General features: G+C 37.9%; 1 protein-coding gene across 5 annotated transcripts in view; it reads left to right on the top strand.

The window, feature by feature from the left end:
* The window catches only part of ATE1 (arginyltransferase 1), a 67,761-nt gene that overhangs the window by 25,420 nt on the left and 24,364 nt on the right, over positions 1-17,977 (top strand). For all 5 annotated transcript variants that reach the window (XM_063405183.1, XM_063405181.1, XM_063405182.1 and 2 more), the window contains exon 10: positions 1,129-1,228. In XM_063405183.1, coding sequence (XP_063261253.1) covers positions 1,129-1,228 — 100 coding nt within the window. The remainder of the gene's footprint in view (positions 1-1,128; positions 1,229-17,977) is intronic.

The raw sequence follows: 17,977 nt of genomic DNA on the forward strand, positions 1-17,977 counted from the left end.
TTTACTCTGAGGAGGTTGGGCTGCATTGCTGTCACTTCCACTTCATGCACTCTGAGAATTGCTGCTGCTGAGTTGCAGAAAGGATGGGATTTGAGGATCTTTTGAAATATGTAAGCATGTAAATAGAGGACAAGGGGAGAAGAGGCTGCTTGGAAATGCCAGTCTTGCCAAAGGAAAAAAAACTTAAGAAATACTGAGTAATATTAATTTAATTTTAAGGGATAAATTACCTCCAGTGTTTGTAGATGAATGTACTCATATCTTGGATCAGAGGATGGATTGTGTTGGAAGAGACCTTTTAAAGATCATCTATTCCAACCCCCCTGCAGTGAGCAGGGACATCTTCCTGTCCCTTTGACACAGAAAGTAAGAACCAGCATCCCTTTTTTAGCAAATTTGTTACAGAAGTGATCTGGACAGATAGAAATGCTGCAAAAATGATCATTATAGAGGAAGCACTGGCTGAGTCATTGTAGTAACAGTGCTTTCCTCGTGCCAGTAAAATAAAAACCAAACTTTTTGGACTACATTGGCGTTTTGCTTTCAGAATAAATGAGGAAATCATACTAACTAACATGGCATGGGTAAAAATATCTTTTGTTGTATGAAGATGGATGTTTTTACATGCAAATTGCTGAAGCATAAATGATAGAACAAACAAGAGGCTTATCCTTGAAGCTTATTTTCCAAAAACACTCTGATGTTTTCCTGAGCCATGTTAACCAGCAGAATATCAGTAGGTTTCTGTAGAATTCCAATGTATGCAAATATTGACAAGAATCATATTAAACAGAGGGACTTAGTAATTTTTATTTAGATTTCAAATCAGGCAGTTGGCAGACCAAAACACAAAAATGAAAGTATTTTTAAGGCTGACATGGTGTTGTGCATTTTGGTGATTTGTTCGTTAGGTTTCCAAGTAATAATTTTCAGTTTATTATGTTTGGGATTTTTAAAAACAATAGTTTAGAGTTTACAATCCTAATTTTTATTTTATAGAAGTCTAGTCCTTTCTATAGATTAAGAGCCAGATAGCTGTAAAATATTTCAATATGAAGAGGTAAAATGGCTTTAAGAATTGTATTCAAATGTATTCAAAAGTAATTAGTCTTTTCTTTCCCCTTACAGAGAAATTGCTTTTACTAGACAGCTTCATGAAAAAGCTCCTGATCTCTGTTTTTATTATATGGGTTTCTACATTCATTCCTGCCCCAAAATGAGATACAAGGTAAAGTGTGTTTTCACTTATTTCCTTAGTGTGCTGTTATTCAAAGCTTTTGACAGTGTTCATAGTAACATAATATTTCGTAATTGTCATTTTGGATTTTAATGTAGACTTTGTATGGTTAAATTTGAATGCTGGTTGCTGTTTAACTTGGCTTAGAAATTTTTTTTTCCAATTTAGCTGCATGTGCTATTTATTACATCTTGGCTTAAGACAGGTTTTCCAGGCTGTCAGATAACAGTTTGTCATTTGGTTACCTGGCTATCTGTGTTTACAGTATCTCTTCCAATACACTAAAATTCTCTTTTTGAGGCTGGCAAATCTGTAACTGTTGGTAAGTGACTCCAGGCAGTGATAAGCTATCTTCTTGGGCTTGGCTTGTTTTACTCTTTATTTTTTGTTGGAGCCTGGGGACTTGCTCTGCCCGTGAAACCAGTGAGAGTTTGGTGAGCAGAGATTTTGAGCCAGGGCAGATTTTGAGGAGAGGCTCAGGAGAATCCACAGAACATTTACAGTGACCTCTCTGGCTCTTTGTAACCCCTGCTGGCTTCACCTTTGTTCAGATCTCAGTGCCTAGGAGTGTCTCTCTTGTGGTTTTAGATCTTGTGAATGTGGCACCTTTTCTCTTTAAATGTGGTATTACTTTTGGATATTACTCTGATACAATTTCAGAGTACTCAATATTGATAGCAATTTGTTGAACACTTACACATAATAATTTTTATCTGTTAATTATGTGAAAAGATAAAAAGTTCACAAAATCAACAGAAAGAGGCAAAGGATTTTCATTTCCTTTTTTCCCCTCTCCATATGTGCTAAAAATCTGCAGTGTTTTCAGCTGCTTTTCAAATAGGCAAAAATTGTAGTGGTGGTTGTGAAGGAATTTCATCTTGATTATGGCCTACACTACAGGTGACCATGATGATTCAGTCTTCTGAAAAGAACAAATCCCTCTGGTTTTGTTTGATGATGTGAGTGTGGGTGTGTGTGTCCCCTTTGCTAACTTGAATTTTCATGTCCATCTGCTGGCCAGACAAAGAGAATATTAAGTTTGATGGAAGAGGATGGGTGAGTTTGCACAAAACTGCCCAATATCAACTGAATCATCTTAAAGTTGTCACATCACCAGCTTGAACCAAAGGTTTTGATTATTTCCTTTGCTCTTTGGAGATATTTGAAAGTTTGTGGTGATTTGTTTATGTTGAGAGACTGTAATTTGACATCCCTTGTCTCTTCTACAACCTGCATGGTTAAAGACTTGTAAAAGGAATGGATGCCATTTACCAGGACGCTCAAGAAACAAATCTGGCAATAATGGTTAAAAAAAATCCCATTTCTGAAAGGTATCATGGCTAAGAATCTTTGGGTTCAGCTGCTTGTAGTGCTTTACTAAAATATTAACTTTGTGTACATGGAATAAATAAGGCTCATACATGAGGCATTGCATTAAAGGAGCCACTCTACATTTGTATTATTTATTATGATGTTTTGTTGAGCCTGTGCTGCAATGTGAAAATGATTGCATCAAGAATGCAACACTCCCACAATGCTTCTACATTTCATTCTTAAATAATGGAAATTGATTAAATTGTAGTGGGAATATTTTACTTTTTGTTTCCTTCACAAAAGCACTTTTTCTTCCCTTGCTTAGAATTAATGATAATTTGATATGACTGTGATTTGGTAGAATATACATTTTAGTCTTCTAGAAACCTACATATGTCAATGTGTAAGGTAATTAAAGCTGGGACTGGGGAGGATAAGAAGAAAAGCCTGTACATGTGTGATTAGAACACACATAATGCTCTCTGCTGGGACAGAAATAATCTAATAAATGAATTGCAAGGATCTTAGTTATATTTTATGTTTCTTTTCCTGGATGCATTTGTTTCAGAAGTAAGACAAAGGTAATGGAAATGAAAATCAGGTTGGTATTAATTTTGTAGTTCCACTTTTCCCTCACTGAAATAGAACACCAGAACCAAATTATCAACCTAAGCTCTGAAATGCATCTGGATGATGCAGCTGCTCTTGGGAAGTGATAGGGAGTGGTGAAGCAGGGTGGGGAAGTACTGACTTTGCAGATTAAGTAATTTCAGTAATGCCTGGTTGACTTAGAGGCATTTCATGTCAAAGACTTTGCTTTATTCCAGTTTAATAGAGTTGTTAGAGGCTCCCTTCCCTTAATGGTATTGCTGTGGAAGAGTGACAGGCTGTGGTGACTGGTGTTAAACTGGTGTCAGGTAAGGAAATTAAATGAAGGAGAGAAAGAAAAGGAGCTGGAAAGGTATCTGCTAGGTTTGTAGCCTTTTTTTATAATTTTCTTTGCAAATTACTTGTTCTGGGATGTTCAGAAATGGAGGCTGAGCACAGGAGCACTTCTCTGTATGAGATGTGTCTTATGAGAGCACAAGTGTTTAAGGATTTGGAGAGTATTTGGGGTCAGTGTGTGGCCATTTCATTTCTTTCCACAACTGGCACAATTTGGTGTATGAATGGGGTGGGATCCAGAGGAAGATTGGAGGTCTGAAAGTCCTGGAAGCAGATCCCAGAGCTGGGATTCCTCTGGCACAGTAACAGAATTGGAGCATTCTGGATTCTCAGGCAGGAAAATGAATGGTTAGAGTATCAACTAACCCATGGATCAGACATAATTACAGAGGTTTTGAAAATAAAGCTCCCTTTTGACTCACTGTTCCCATTCCTTTTGTTCCCCAGCAGCCAACATTGATTGCAATGTGATTTTGGGACAGTGGAGTCTCAGTGAAATTGCTTTAAGATGGGGGAAGGGACTCCATTGCAATATTAGGTTATCTTTTAGTTCCCAAGCTCTGTCAGATTTCTTCCCATGTATGGGTTAATATTTACAAACTGGTAAAATAAAATCTACATTAAATTGAGACAAAAGGATTCCTGTAGTCTCATTATGTTAATATGGAAAAATCCAGTGAAAAACCCTAAGCAGTGGCTTTGTTCCATTTTTTCTGGGTAGGTTAGGGTAATACAAGATTTGAATTGTTCTCTAAAGAAATTCATGACCTTGTGGGAAACCTTCTCAGGCTCTGTTAGATGTGGTAGCTCTCACATTGGAAAATAGTCTCCTGGAAAATTTTCCAGGAGTCATATGATGCAAAGTCGTTTTCCTAATGCATTTTGGAGTGTGTGATAAAGTTTTAAGCATAAGAGACTATTTTACTTGAAAATGAGGCTGGTCTCAGGGTTGCTTCTCATGTGTTTAAATCCTGTCTGTGTACTTGTTAATGTTTTCAGTTAAATGCAGTAATTTACAAGCAGATTTATGGAATTACAAGAATAAAAGAAGCACCTTTAGCAAACAGCCATATCAGAAAAATGCTTGAGAGGACCTTGGATTTTCTTCCGGGTTTTATCCTTCATCCTTTAAGTAAAAAATTTCACTTTGTGCCTCTGTGTTACTAAATTCATATTTTCTGATCACTTCTGAACTCTTTAAGCTCCTTTCTGTTCTTTCCATTGCAGTCCTTTGACATTAACTTTGAGCCCCCTTATGGGTGACATTAAATAGATTTTGATATTGTGTTTCTGGTATCAATAATAAGTGTATTTGCCACCTTGCATTGGCCATTTGACCTCTGTTGACCTTAAATCCCTTTCTCCTCTAAGTTCTTGTGCTGGGAAGGATTTGTTGGTGACATTTTCCTTAATTCTGAGTTTTGTGAGGCTTTTTCAGTGTTGTTATTTTTCATGCAAACCCTGCAGCTGGAGCTGGGTCAGTCCTTGTTTTGGTCAAGGATGTGCTTCCCCTGGAGGCCACCCCACTGCTGCTGGTAAATAACTCTCAGAGCACTTTGAAGTGCACAGCAGATTTAATGTCCTCGTGCTGTGCTATCTCTGTGTGCCATTTTCAGACCATTCTATGATATGAGGAGGTGTTTTGACTGAAACCTTTATCCAGACTTGTATGCAGGCCAAAGTAAATGGAATTATTTCAAACAGTCTCCTTTGGTATCAAGTCATGGCCAGACTTCAGATAGATGGAATACTAGAAAGGGCTCTGAAATGTCAGAAAAGAAACAAAAGGCTGATTCAACTGTGATTAATCATTCTTAAACCAAATACCTCGGACTGACTGTGGTTGGAAGCGGTGCCCCTGGAATTTTATGGCACTTGAGAGCCAATTTCTTTGGCTGCTTTCAGGAATTTCAGCATCACTCCTCGTGCAGCAGTGAAATGCTTCCAGTGGTAGCCTGCATGTCCACATCCACAAGATCCACAGGAGCCTGGCTCATCTTCCCCCATCCAGACTCTTTCACCACATCTCACGATGGAATTTAGTTCATGTTTTCAGTAAGCTCAGATTTGCTGTGTAAAGTGAAATTTGTGAGGGAAGGAGATTTAATGTGATCCTCTGTGATTTGCACATTTGCTAAATGTGTCACCAGTTCACACAAGAAAACTGGTATTTTTATACCTTTTCTACCTACGTGTGTCATCTTTTTATTCAGCCTCATTTTCTCATTGGTATTATTGCTATTTACCTTAAAATGGGAAAATATGATTATCTGGGAGTAGTTAGGAGGACTGGAGTTGCCCTGAAACTAGTGGCTTTTCCAGGATTAATTTTGTAAGTTTATAGGAATAAATCTGCATTGTAATTAGAACAAAACAACTTTTTATATAAACAGGTCATAAAGAGTCAGTTAAATATCCTGAAAAGCCAGTACTTGTTACAGAGTGCCAAGTTGTTGCTTGCAGCACCATTTGATAATAAAGAAGTACAGTATCTGCATTGTAAAACCATTATTTACTCTAAGAAAGCAATAAAAGTTTTGCCAACACAGCGGTTTTGCTTTCTTTTGGCAGGACCATTGAAAACAAACAGTAAATAATAAAGACAAAAACATATAGTAGTAAAGTCTTGAGAATGAAAGGTTGCACAAGTGGGGAGGTAATCCCTGCTTTTGTGTGTGTCTTATTAACATCATTTTTATGCTCCTCCTGCCTTCCTTCCTTCCGTTTCCTCCCTGGACTTCCCTGGGATCCTCCTCTACATGAGCATCAGCAGCTAAAATTGAACATTGATTTCTTCAGAGCTCTGGCCTTACCCCAGCTGCTCCTTCCAATGGGTTGGGTCAGTGCCTGAGGAGAAAGATTACTCTGAATTCTGTTGGAGTTTGGGCATTAAAACCCAAAGGGATTTTCAGAAGTCTTTTAAAGTGACCAAGACTTCCAAAAGGCTTTTGCATGATTGACTTGTGTTAGTTAAATGCTTCTGAAAATGAAGCTGCTTTTAATGTTCCTTCAAGGTGTATCTGGTGCAAAAAGTCCTTATCTCTGTGTGTTTTATCAAATGTCTTGTGACTAGGAGGGATGTCTGGTTTTTGGATGTGAGAAGGCAGGTGCTCTATTCAGGATTTCAGAGCCCTTACAGCTTTTATTAAAACCCTTTTTCCTTTTGTTTCTTCCTTCATTAAAAGCTCTTTCCTTTCACCTTTCCTTATCTGAAAGCCTGCACCAAATAAATGGAGCGTAACATGTTGGAATAAACAACTGTGAGAGTGTAGGACAGAATAAAAACACCATGGGTGAAAAATTATTGTTCTTTAGTTCTTGGTGTCATGCTAGTGATAAATATTTAACAGCTTTTCTGCTTTACTTTTAACAGCTTCTTAAAAAGTGTTTGAGGCCACTTTTTAGGGTGTTTTTTTTTTTTCTTCAAGACACTTGTAGAGAGATTGTGAAAACTACATTATTATGAGCATCAGCAAGCAGGAATAAAGATTCTCCGTTCTGGATAGCAACAGCCATAACTGAATGGTGACAGGGGATTGCCACTGAAAATGTAATTATTTAAAACAGAATATCAGTTTCCATGTATATTTCCTTGTTTTCATAGCAGGTAAAGGTAATGAATGCAATTACTCAATTGCTTCTTTATTTGTTTTCCTAAGCTGTTGTTTTTTACTGTGTATAATTGGTAAGTTACTAAGTTTTTCCTCAGTACAGGTGTTGAGGCTGTGCTGAATTTTACCCAGCATTTTTCTGCAATCCCATTTTTCTTCTAGAAACAGACACAGACCCCTGCCATGTCTTTTTGCTTAACTTTATTTCTCCTGGTAAAATATTTTCAATAGGGACTTAATTTTTTTGTCAATTAAAATTCCCTTGGGAGAGAAGTGAACATGTCCCTGGCGATTTATTTTTCCAATGTTAGAAATGTTTATGTTCCTAATGTTAGAAATCCACGTTTCTTTTTATTTGTTTATGGAGTTTAAGATGCTGAAGTTTGTAGCAGAAAGGAAGTGAAAATAATACGTATATTTATGTTTGTTTGTATTATTTCTAGGCTTTTATCAGGGCAGATGATGTTTGTTCTGGAGGTCTTAGATGACCTCTGAAGTCAACAAGTCTCTTTCTCATTATTGCACCTTGAGAAAATAAACTTGGTTTGGATCAAGTTATTTTCATGTGGTCCTTAAAAAAACCCAACCATATTCAGTATATTCAGGATTCCCTGTTCAAATCTTGTGAAGAATAAACATAGAAATGTGATTAATGTGGCATTAAGTACCTACACTTGCACAGCAGCAGGGATGTGTTCTACAGCTTTTACTTGTTACGGGAATCTTGTTAATTTGGGACAATTTCACTTTTTTTTTTTTTAAATAAATGTGATTTTGCTGATTTGTGTAAAATTTAAATAAGCTAAAATCCTACCTTAAAAACCCAAGAGTAAGAGGTACAGTTTGTGAAATTGTTGGTCACTTCTGAAGTGGAAGTTTTCAGACTTACTAGAGGTAACTTGCCTGTCTCCAACAAAAGGAGGTGCTAAAAAGATTTATTTAGGATCATGTTAATAAACCTGAGGCAAACCATCTTCTGCATGATGGTAGCTGGTGGAAATCTATCATGTCTAATTCATGACTCAGCATAGTCATAAATTCCCTGCTCATTTCTGACTCACACTAAATCTTAGTTGAAGGCTCATTTGGGGACTCCATAGCAACCACTGGCAGTTAAAGTGAGAACTGTAAATTGTGAAATGCAGAGACAAAAGAGCTGTGGATTTTGTTTGCATGGCTTTCTTGTGTCTTTGATTTTTTTTTTCCTCTCTTTTCTTTTTTTCTCAAGGGACAATAATATATTTCACAATTCACATGTCTTTAATTTTTTCCTTCATGTGAGAAGTGAGGTCAAAATTCCCATTTCAGAATTTTCCAATTATAGTTCCACAAACCCATTAGTCCTTGTTAGTAAGTGTAAGAATGCATAGAATTAAGAATATTTTTAAAGTTTCTATCAAGCAAATGAATTGATGCAGTGCTGCTTTGCCAACTTCAGTTTTGTTGATTTAATCCTTGTGGATGGTCCTCAAACACTACTTAACTGTAGTTCTGTGTACTGAACTTCTGAATTTTGTCTTTGTAACTGTGTCTTTGTGAGAAGTCCCAGAAGTGAGTTAATTTGAATACTCAGAGGTGGACACTGTGCAGAGCTATGGAAAAGCTGAAAACATTTATGAACATAATTCTCTTCACTTTTCCTGACTCAGTCCCTATGTGAAGCTGTTCACAGCCAGGTCAGTTCAGCTGTTGGACAAAATATTCAAGTTTTACAGAAAAGTCAAATCTGTCACCAAAGTGCGAGTCACTGGAACTGGTTTATTTTATCTGTGCATGTTTATTGAAGATGGCAACACTTGGAGTGTTGGATCTCTCATTTAACTCCAAATCCACTGCTCTTATTTTTGCTATTTTGCTGATTATATTAGCTCTAACTAGGTAATATTGTCAAGTAGAATTTGTTTGGTCTGAAAGCCTGGAGCTCCTGCTTTTCCTGGCTGTGCCATATTTCACTTGTGGCTTTTACAGTAGGAGGTGGCTGACAAGCCAGTTAATCTACACAAGAGATGTTTTCTCTCCAATTTTCCAGGAAAGGTTTAGTGGGAGATATTTTAATGAGGCTGTTTTAACTAAGACCTCATTAATTTTACAGAGGTATCACAGTACACTCCTGTGAAGTGTTACTTGTAATCTAGGTGACAATTCATTATTATGAATGATTGTTTTCTTTGTCTGAGTTTGTTTAGCTGCTGACTGTACTGAGCCTCCAAGTAAAACTATAATTAATGAACAGAATATATTAATGAGGTTCTATTATTTGTCCTCAACCCTGATGTTAAACACAGTCTGGTTTGCAAGAAGTTCAACATCAGTGCTGGGATGGGAATGGGAGTCCCAGAATCCTATAGAGGTGAGGGATTTGGGGCCAGGAGGGAAAAGTGGAATCATGGATTGTGTAGTCCATCCCTTTGCTAAATAACAGGTTCAGTTATATTTGTGTTAACTTTTAAAACCTGTAGGACGTGAGGCAAGGGCCTCCCTTGGTATACTCATGCACGTCTCTGCCTTGGTGTGAGTATATAAGAATATATCTTTAGTGGTCATCCCACTGAAATGCTTTTTCTTAATGTCTCACCTAAGCTTTTCTTCCTAAAGAATAAGATTATTATTTGTTTTTTGTTGTTGTGTTTAGTTTTATAGGGTTTTTTGCAACACCTTCTTTTTAAACCTGATGGCTACCAACATGTCTCTTCACGCCATCTCTAAAAACCCCAATCAACCATCCACCAAAAACACCCCTCAATTCCTTCCTTTCTTCAAGTCTAATTTTTTAAGCTCTTTGTAATTTTTTTTATGCAGCCTAGAAGGTTTTCATCAACCCATGTATTTTTGTCCTAGAGAATGGTGGCTAAAATTAGGCCCTCCGATGCTGAGGTCAGCTCGTAGCATTTGTTTATATGACATGAGTTACTGCCTTCATTGTGCTAAAGAAGACAGTAACCTCTGGAGGAAAGGAGAAGGGGTGGAAAGGAGGAGAAGGGAAGGGAATTGTGCAACTACAAAGTTTTCAGAATGGGCTAAATTGGGCTGTTGGGCTGAGTTATTTTTAGTGTCAAGGTTCGTGACTGTGTGACTAAGAAAGAAAATGTGTGTATGCTGTTGAATTTCTCTGCTGTCCATTCTGCTTTAACTCAATCTGTGTTAAAACTTGCACTTTGCTTCCTTTCAGGAGAGAATATTGCATTAAATGAGTTGACAGGGCATAAAGAGTTTTATGTTTTTTCCATCTAGTGCTTATGGAGATCGACTGGAAGAATTTTATCTTCCTTATTGTAGTAATTTATTATTTATATTATTACAGTAAATACTTGAGGTGACAGCTCAAAGTAAAAAATGAACAATTAAAACCTAGAGCAAGGCTGTGATAGTGCTGGGTTACAGATGATGTTAATTAATTGTGTTTTCACACCACCAGCATATCCCTGGTAGGGGAGCAGATTATTTCATGTTATCCTGTGGTAGCCACCATCGTTATTTAGATACAAGTAATTTAAAAACAGGTTTGTATTCTCTTTAATTGGTATTAGAGACAGGAGTTGAAGTTTGTGGAGTTTAGGAGGCTCTTGGGTGGTGCTGAGTTTTCCTCAAAGATCCTCGAGGGCTCTGAGAGGCTGCACAGACCAGGGCCCCAAGGAGGAGGTCAGTGGAGAAGTGAAATATTTTTATTACAGCTTCTTTAAAGTTTTTTCTTGATCTAATTAAATCAATTCCCAAAGGCTTTCAAAGGTTGCTTTATTGTGGAGACCTGGGAGGTTGATGAGTTGTTGTCTTTTTGAGTGCAAATTTAAAAAAAACAACAAAAACACCAAAAATCGACAACCTCAAAGCTTCCCTTGGTGTTTTCAGACACTGCCCAGAAGTTTTCAGAAGTTTCTGCTTGTCCTGTGAGAATTAACCACTGCCAAAAGCTTTACTTTGTTTAGTTGTTCTCAGCTGAAGAACTGAACTGTTTGAAAAGGAATGACTGAAACTGTTCAGAACAGTGATTTGCTGTGTTAGATGTGTTGGATAATTTGGGGGTTCTTACTAGAAAGGTTTCAATGGAGTAGAGCAACCTTTTTAATAGCATGGGGTATTTTGCTTTTTGCTTCCTCCTCTTTTTTTGTTCAGAATAAAAGTGTTTTCACAAATAACACTGAGATGAGATGACAAAAAAGGGTGTGAAAATGACTCCATTGTTAATTAATTGAAGAAGAATGGGTCTGTGGAGCAAAAGTACATAGGAGCCAAAATCTATCTTTGTCCCAACACAAATGCACTGTTGTTCTGTGAATGGACAGAGGACAAGATGAGCTTTTTGTTCCACTGATCTATTGATTTTATTTATTTATTTAAGCTATTAGGGCTAGTGTTCTCAAGGGCTGCTTAGTGATAGTATGGGCAGCATAGCCATGATTTATTTAATGGTATTTTTTCTTATGTTCTTTCCATTTTAGTCTTTACCAGTTGGCATTATGTGGCTTATGTTAATTGCTTTTAACTAGCTTCCATTCAGGGGAAAGGGAGGAAGGTGGAGAGATGTTACAGTACATTTTTAGAGGCAGAAATGTTTAGAAACATTTTTGGCTGCTATACTTTAGATGTGCAGATCTCGATTAAACTTACTTGACTCAAACTGATTAAAGTTGTAGTCATTTAAACTTATATTATGCCAATAAATATTGACATAATGTATGCTAAGCATGCAAGTGTTTATAACACTTTGCTGTGCATTTTGGAAATGTGTTAAAAGTGCATGAAGCTGCAAGATGTGCATGGATATGAGTACAGGGTGCAACTTTATTGATTTTGAAATAAAGCAGGGCGATTGCCTGGGTAATTTCTAGTTATTTTAAAGTCTGAAAAGGGGGAATTGTAAACTGTTAAAACAGCAGCAAAGTGCTTGACTTCTGTAAGTGCAGTTCTGATTTAATACTCCCCTCATCCTGTATTTGGGTGGATGTTTAATACATCCTGGAATTGCCAGGGTTTGGAATGATCAGGACTTACACAGCCTATAGTATAGTTACATATTCCAGCCCATTTGCCTCCAAACTTGTTTTTTAATGTGAAGGTGTTTATAAAGCAAATTTTCCAAACATCTGGCATTAAGAGAAAACTGAAGTGTTGATGTTTCAGCTCAGAGACTTTGGGGATACATAATGTTAAACAGTCTGTTTGCCTAAACATGCAAGTAGACATTTGTGTACCTCAAATGGTAATAAATCAGATGGAGCATCATGGGGAACGTGTTCTGCCCAGCTGAGAAAAGTGTTGGGTGGTTTTACAGGGCCAGAGCTCAGTGGATGCAAAGCTGCACAAGGAATGACTGCTGCAAAACCTCCCAATATAATTTAATTTTGTTTGGCTTTGTATGATAAAAATGAACTTACTTGACAAGAATTCTAGGATTAGAAGTTTAATATTTTGTTTATAATTACGGAGACAGAGTTTAATAACATAAGGAGGAGTTTGAAAACAATGTCAGAAAGAACATGTTGAAAGGATACAATTATTTTACTGTATTGTGTCCTCAGGCATTTATTATTATTTCCTGCAAAACAACTTAACAAAACTGCAGTACATTCTCTATCTAGCCATGTTTTCAGTGCCTTATTCCTACATTTATTTAGTGTCCCTATTCTTGGATTGTTTCATCATTTCTTATATCTAGCATGGTCTCAGAGGGAATGCATTGAAGCCCTGGGGCTCTTTCAGTTCAGTATTTTTTTCTGACAAGTAATGCAGCTACAGCCTGGTTTTCAGTTTGGAGTGTAAGGGAGAGAGGGGAGGAGAGGGAAGAGAAGGGAAGAGAAGGGAAGAGAAGAGAAGGGAAGAGAAGAGAAGGGAAGTGAAGAGAAGGGAAGAGAAAAGAAAAGAGAAGAGAGGAGAAAATCCAGATATGTCCTGGGCTCTGGGGAGACCTCAGAGCCCCTCCAGTGCCTAAAGGGGCTCCAAAGCTTAAGAGGAACTTTGGATTAGGGATGGAGTGACAGGACTGGGGGAATGGCTTTCCACTGCCAGAGGGCAGGGATAGGTGGGGTATTGGGAAGGAATTCTGTCCTGTGAGATTGCCCAGAGCAGCTGTGCCTGCCCCATCCCTGGGAGTTGCAGGCCGGGTTGGACAGGCTTGGAGCAGCCTGGGACAGTGGAAGGTGTCCCTGCCCATGGCAGGGGATGGAATGAGCTGAGCTTTGAGGGCCCTTCCAAGCCAAACCATTGCGTGGCTCTGTGGTTCCAGGAGGATGGGAAGCTGGTGGGGGCTGTGGTGGCAGTTCAGATCCTGCTCCTGGCAGTGCTGGGGCTGTTGCCTCTGGCTGATGTTTGGGCTGGAGGTGGATGGGGTCCCACTTCCCTTCCCGCTTTTCCAGTCTGGGACAGCAGGAGCCATCTCCTCTGGGGTTCCAAAACTGTCACATTGATGCACCCCGGGCTTTTGTCTGTTCTGAGCCTGGTGCAGGGATGCTGCAGCTCAGCCCTGTGGTTGGAGCTCCTGGTGGCTGGTCCCAAGGTGGTGGGATGCTCTCCTGCTGAGAGGGACTCCTGGGAGAACACAGAGGTTTTGTTTACAAACCCCCCTCTCCCAGCAAACAAAGCAGGCTTGTTTAACAAACACTCCATAAACAAAACGGACCTAAAATTAGAGTGCTTGTTTCATGAATGAAAACTTACTGTGAAAATAAACATTTTTAGGGACAATAGAAGAAACTTCTGTTCAAGCACACGTGTTTTGATGGTTCAGAATTTTTTGTACAGATACTCGTTGATCTTTTGTGCAGATAGCAATTGCTTTGGTTGCTGTTAAGGTTAAGTTCTAACACATGCTTGGAACACTGGTAAAGCGAGCCTTTGTATTTATTTATTCAGTTTTTAATCTGCAGATGTAAGGGAGACAAGTGGGTTTAGATTTTTTGGCAGAGGTACATTACTCTGTCCTTGTAATACAAATTGTAGACACGGAAAGATTGAGATTTAGCATTGCTTTTTTTTTCCTCCTTCAGATTTTTAGTCTGAATAACATGTCTGTGTGTGCATTGAGGATATATTACCATGAATTTCACAGCATTATTTAGTCAGGATCCTGCAAAGATCAAGGCTTTACTTATGAACTTTCCTATGCTGTTGTCTCCCTTTGTCCTGCAACTTTATTCTTTTTCTTCCCTCCTAAAATTACTGTTAATATCTATTTGCATCTATGTGCCCCTGGTTTTGAGATTGTTTCTTCAGTGCTGGGCTATGTGCATTTCAATGTTGAATGACTAAAGATAAATTACTTGGCTTTTACTCAATTTTTTATTGCTGGGCTTGTCTAATGTACCATATATTGGTAGAAAGCCTTGAAGTTAAAAATCATGTACTGTTCTAAATTACTGACTTCAGAATATTATTTCTTGTCTTAGATGTATGAAAACATCCAGAAATGAGAAAAGCTTAACTGACAAATGTTTAAGTGACCTTGTTTTTCAACATGATCTAATTGTGTAAAGTTTGAAAACTCCACATAGCATATCTTAATCAAAAGCCAACATCATGCAACGGAATTCTTAATTAGGAGTATATTTCAACTTGTGAATATCAGTATTTCACAATTTGCAAAGCTGTCAATTAGTCTGTTATTTATTATGTCTTGAAATATTCCAGGCTGAGTCGGTAGCTGGGCACGAGAAGCATGAAATTATTTATTCAGTATAAGGCTACCCTCACCCAGACTTCCTTGGGAAGGTCTTATTTTCTTGCCCTCAGAGTCTGGATGGATTTTTTGGCAAGTTCTGTGTGGTTTTGGCTGGGTTTTTTAAAAGCCTGTTGGAGGCTGAAGCAGGACTTTGGGGAAGTCCAGGATGGGAATGGTGTTCCAGTGGTGTGTGATGGTCTGGGCAGTCACACAGGGACAGCTGAGCTGGAAAAGGGCTCTGAGGGGGATGAAAAGTTGAGTTTTGGAGCTGGGAGAAGAAGGGAAGGTTTGGGGCTCCAGGCAAAACTGAGGAGTCATTGGAGAGACACTGGGAAAGGTGGGGAAAGCTCTGACACCAATGGAACAAAAGCTTGGAAGTGAGCACAGAACACAACATCTCTAGATAGACACACAGGCTAAGAAGAGTCAGAAATGTCAAACATCCAGAGAAGCTGGGCAGCAGGAGGAGCAGGTTTCCACTTGCCCTGCTGGTGCAGTTCTGGACAATTTAATCCAGGAGCTGGGAATGTGCAGTTGGATGAAGTTGCAAGAGCAAGTTTGTTGTGCATGGATAAAATGAGGAAATGGAGACTGCATAGATACCTGAAAAGTAAAAATACAGAATATACCTGCTTTCCTCTTGTGTCATCCTTTAGAACTGTTGCTTAAAAGGGTGAGAAAAGTCAGGTTGGAGTTGAAGTGAGTGTTAGGTCACAAAATAATTTCTTGTCGTTATCACAGAAGATCAGGAAACAAATTTACATTGGTTCACTGTTTGGCACATTGTAACCACAGCCAGTGTTTTTATAAAATGAAAATAAGAGATTGTGCACCCTGCCCTCACACCCGTTTCTGTCATGCTGGTGCTTTAATTCTCTTGAATTTGAATTTTCTGCTTCCCTGCTGTGCAGTTGTATAGAAAAAAAAATTAAAACACGCTCACTTTCATTTAAATTCTCTAAATTTAATTTTGTTTATCTATTTTTTCTATTAAGTAAACATTGTGTGTGGTGTTTTTACTTTGATAACTACATAGCAGAAGCCCCTTTGACAGGGAATTAATTTAGTTTTCCTGTGGCATATGTCCATAAGCTGCAGATGAAAGCTGTTCTTTGAGATGTGACTCCAGCTAGTGAGGTATTAATGAATGTTTAAAGCTATTAGATACCATTGTGACAATTTGGTGCCTCTAAGGGTAAAGTGTGGGTAGGATCTATTAGGTTGTGCATATTTTTCCTGTGATTATTTCACCTTACATTAAATATAAGTAAACAAACTTTAACACTTAATTTCACACATTTCATTTAATGAACTCAAAAACTACTGTCAGTTTATGGCAGCCCTTCAAGAGAAAGATATGGGATCCACATGATTGAAACACTCATTTCTTTTTCTTGTTATTTTTTGGGGGTTTTTTTCTCTTCTTTTGCTTCTGCCAGCTGCCAAAATAAACTCCTTTTGAGATAGACCTGAGTCAACAGAGCTGGTGTGTCTCTAATGAAGCATTCTTCTTGAGGCCCCCACTTGGGTTTTATCTTTTTTGTCATAGTTCTTTTTAATCTCCCTTCCCAAGTTTAATGCTAGGGTCTCCTTAAGAATTTCTGCTGCAGATTCAAAGTAAACAAGGTCCATTTCAGTAATCATATGATTTTTATTCCCCCAAGCTCTTTGATTTTTTAGCGATAAAAAGGCAATTCATATTACATTTTTTCTCTAATATACTTCAAAAATATCAAGTTGTTGGAGAAGTTGGCTAAAATTCAAGGAAGCTAATAGCCTTCAAATGAACAAGCTTAACTCTTCTTTATTATTGTTTTCCACTTAAGTTTCTCAAATTGTGCTGGTTTTTTTTTTTTAGCATTCTTGAGTAGCCTCTCTACAGATAAGACAGATTCTGGCTTCCACCTCCAGAATAATTAGTGTGGTGACATCTTTAATTAGCTTGTTCCCAACTGAATTTTAGATGGCAATTTCCAGTAAATGTTAGCTGCTTTTATATATTTTATTTACAGTCACAAAATCATTTTTCAGTACAATGTTTTGAACACACAACCCTTTGAGTTCATAGGGAATCTCAGTCTAAATGTGCACAAATACACCTTGAATTAGAAACATCCCTTGGAATCTCAGTCTTGTGTGGTTGTTCTGCCAGTTTAGTGTCACTGATACTAAATATTAGTGCGTGAGAGAGATAAAATGGCAATATTTGAAGCTATGCAAAGTTTTCATATTTTTAGTAATATTCTTAATATTCTAATGATCTTAATATTCTGGTGGCTGTCTCTGGAATTCCACCCAGTAGAGTTTTCCTGTAGGTACCATCTCATATCAGCCTCTCTTTTTTTTTGAGTACATCAAACACAAAGTTTATGTAACAACATTGAAAGCTAAACTTTGTTTCAATAGTCTGTTTTAATAAAATGCCATTGTGTACAGCACAGATTAGGGGATATAAACAAGAAAAAAAAAAGAGAAAGGAACCTTGGGAAATGTAAAGAAGGAAAAATAGGCACATCATAGTTTGGTGATGTAAAATTATTTAGAAAATACGCTTTAAAAATTGCCCTAACTTAATGTAAGCTGCATACTTGTATTTCTTTGTTTCTCATTTTCAACTGTTGCCTTCAAACTTGCCTGTGATTTGAATATTATTATTTCAGCTTTGGATAAACACTCACCCTAGGGCAGCCCAGAATCCATAAATTTGCTGTTGCTGTCATCAAAGGTCTGGAGCCAGGGTACACCAGCAGTGTCAGGGTAAATAATGCACTTTATTGGTCTTGAAGGGACTGTTCTGTATCGTTTGTACTGTTGGCTCTGCAGTGTGAAACACCATCTCCAGGGCAAATCCAGCCTGGCAGGTTTAATCTGAGCTGTGACTGCTACTGAAATCTTAATCACAAATGTACAATCTGTGTGTGTGTATCTATCCATCTTTCTTATTGAGAGTAAGGGGAATGGAGTGCGAGTAGGCACAGATATTTAATGTCCTGTGTCTGAGTTACGAAATGTTACTGTACACTGGACACCCACTGGTTTGATCCCTAAGTGCAAAGAACAGGAATAAAAATGATTGACAGCTGCCCCCTGCAAATCTTTAAATTAAATTTTTGTAAGTATTCATGTAAATATGCATGTGTCTGTCTAGTCATCAAATTTTTATGATGAAATTCCTGAACATACAGATTTTCTTCCTCTTTTGTGCAAGCCTAATCACTG

This window comes from Prinia subflava, chromosome 9 (assembly GCF_021018805.1).
Source record: "Prinia subflava isolate CZ2003 ecotype Zambia chromosome 9, Cam_Psub_1.2, whole genome shotgun sequence".
NCBI lineage: Eukaryota > Metazoa > Chordata > Aves > Passeriformes > Cisticolidae > Prinia > Prinia subflava.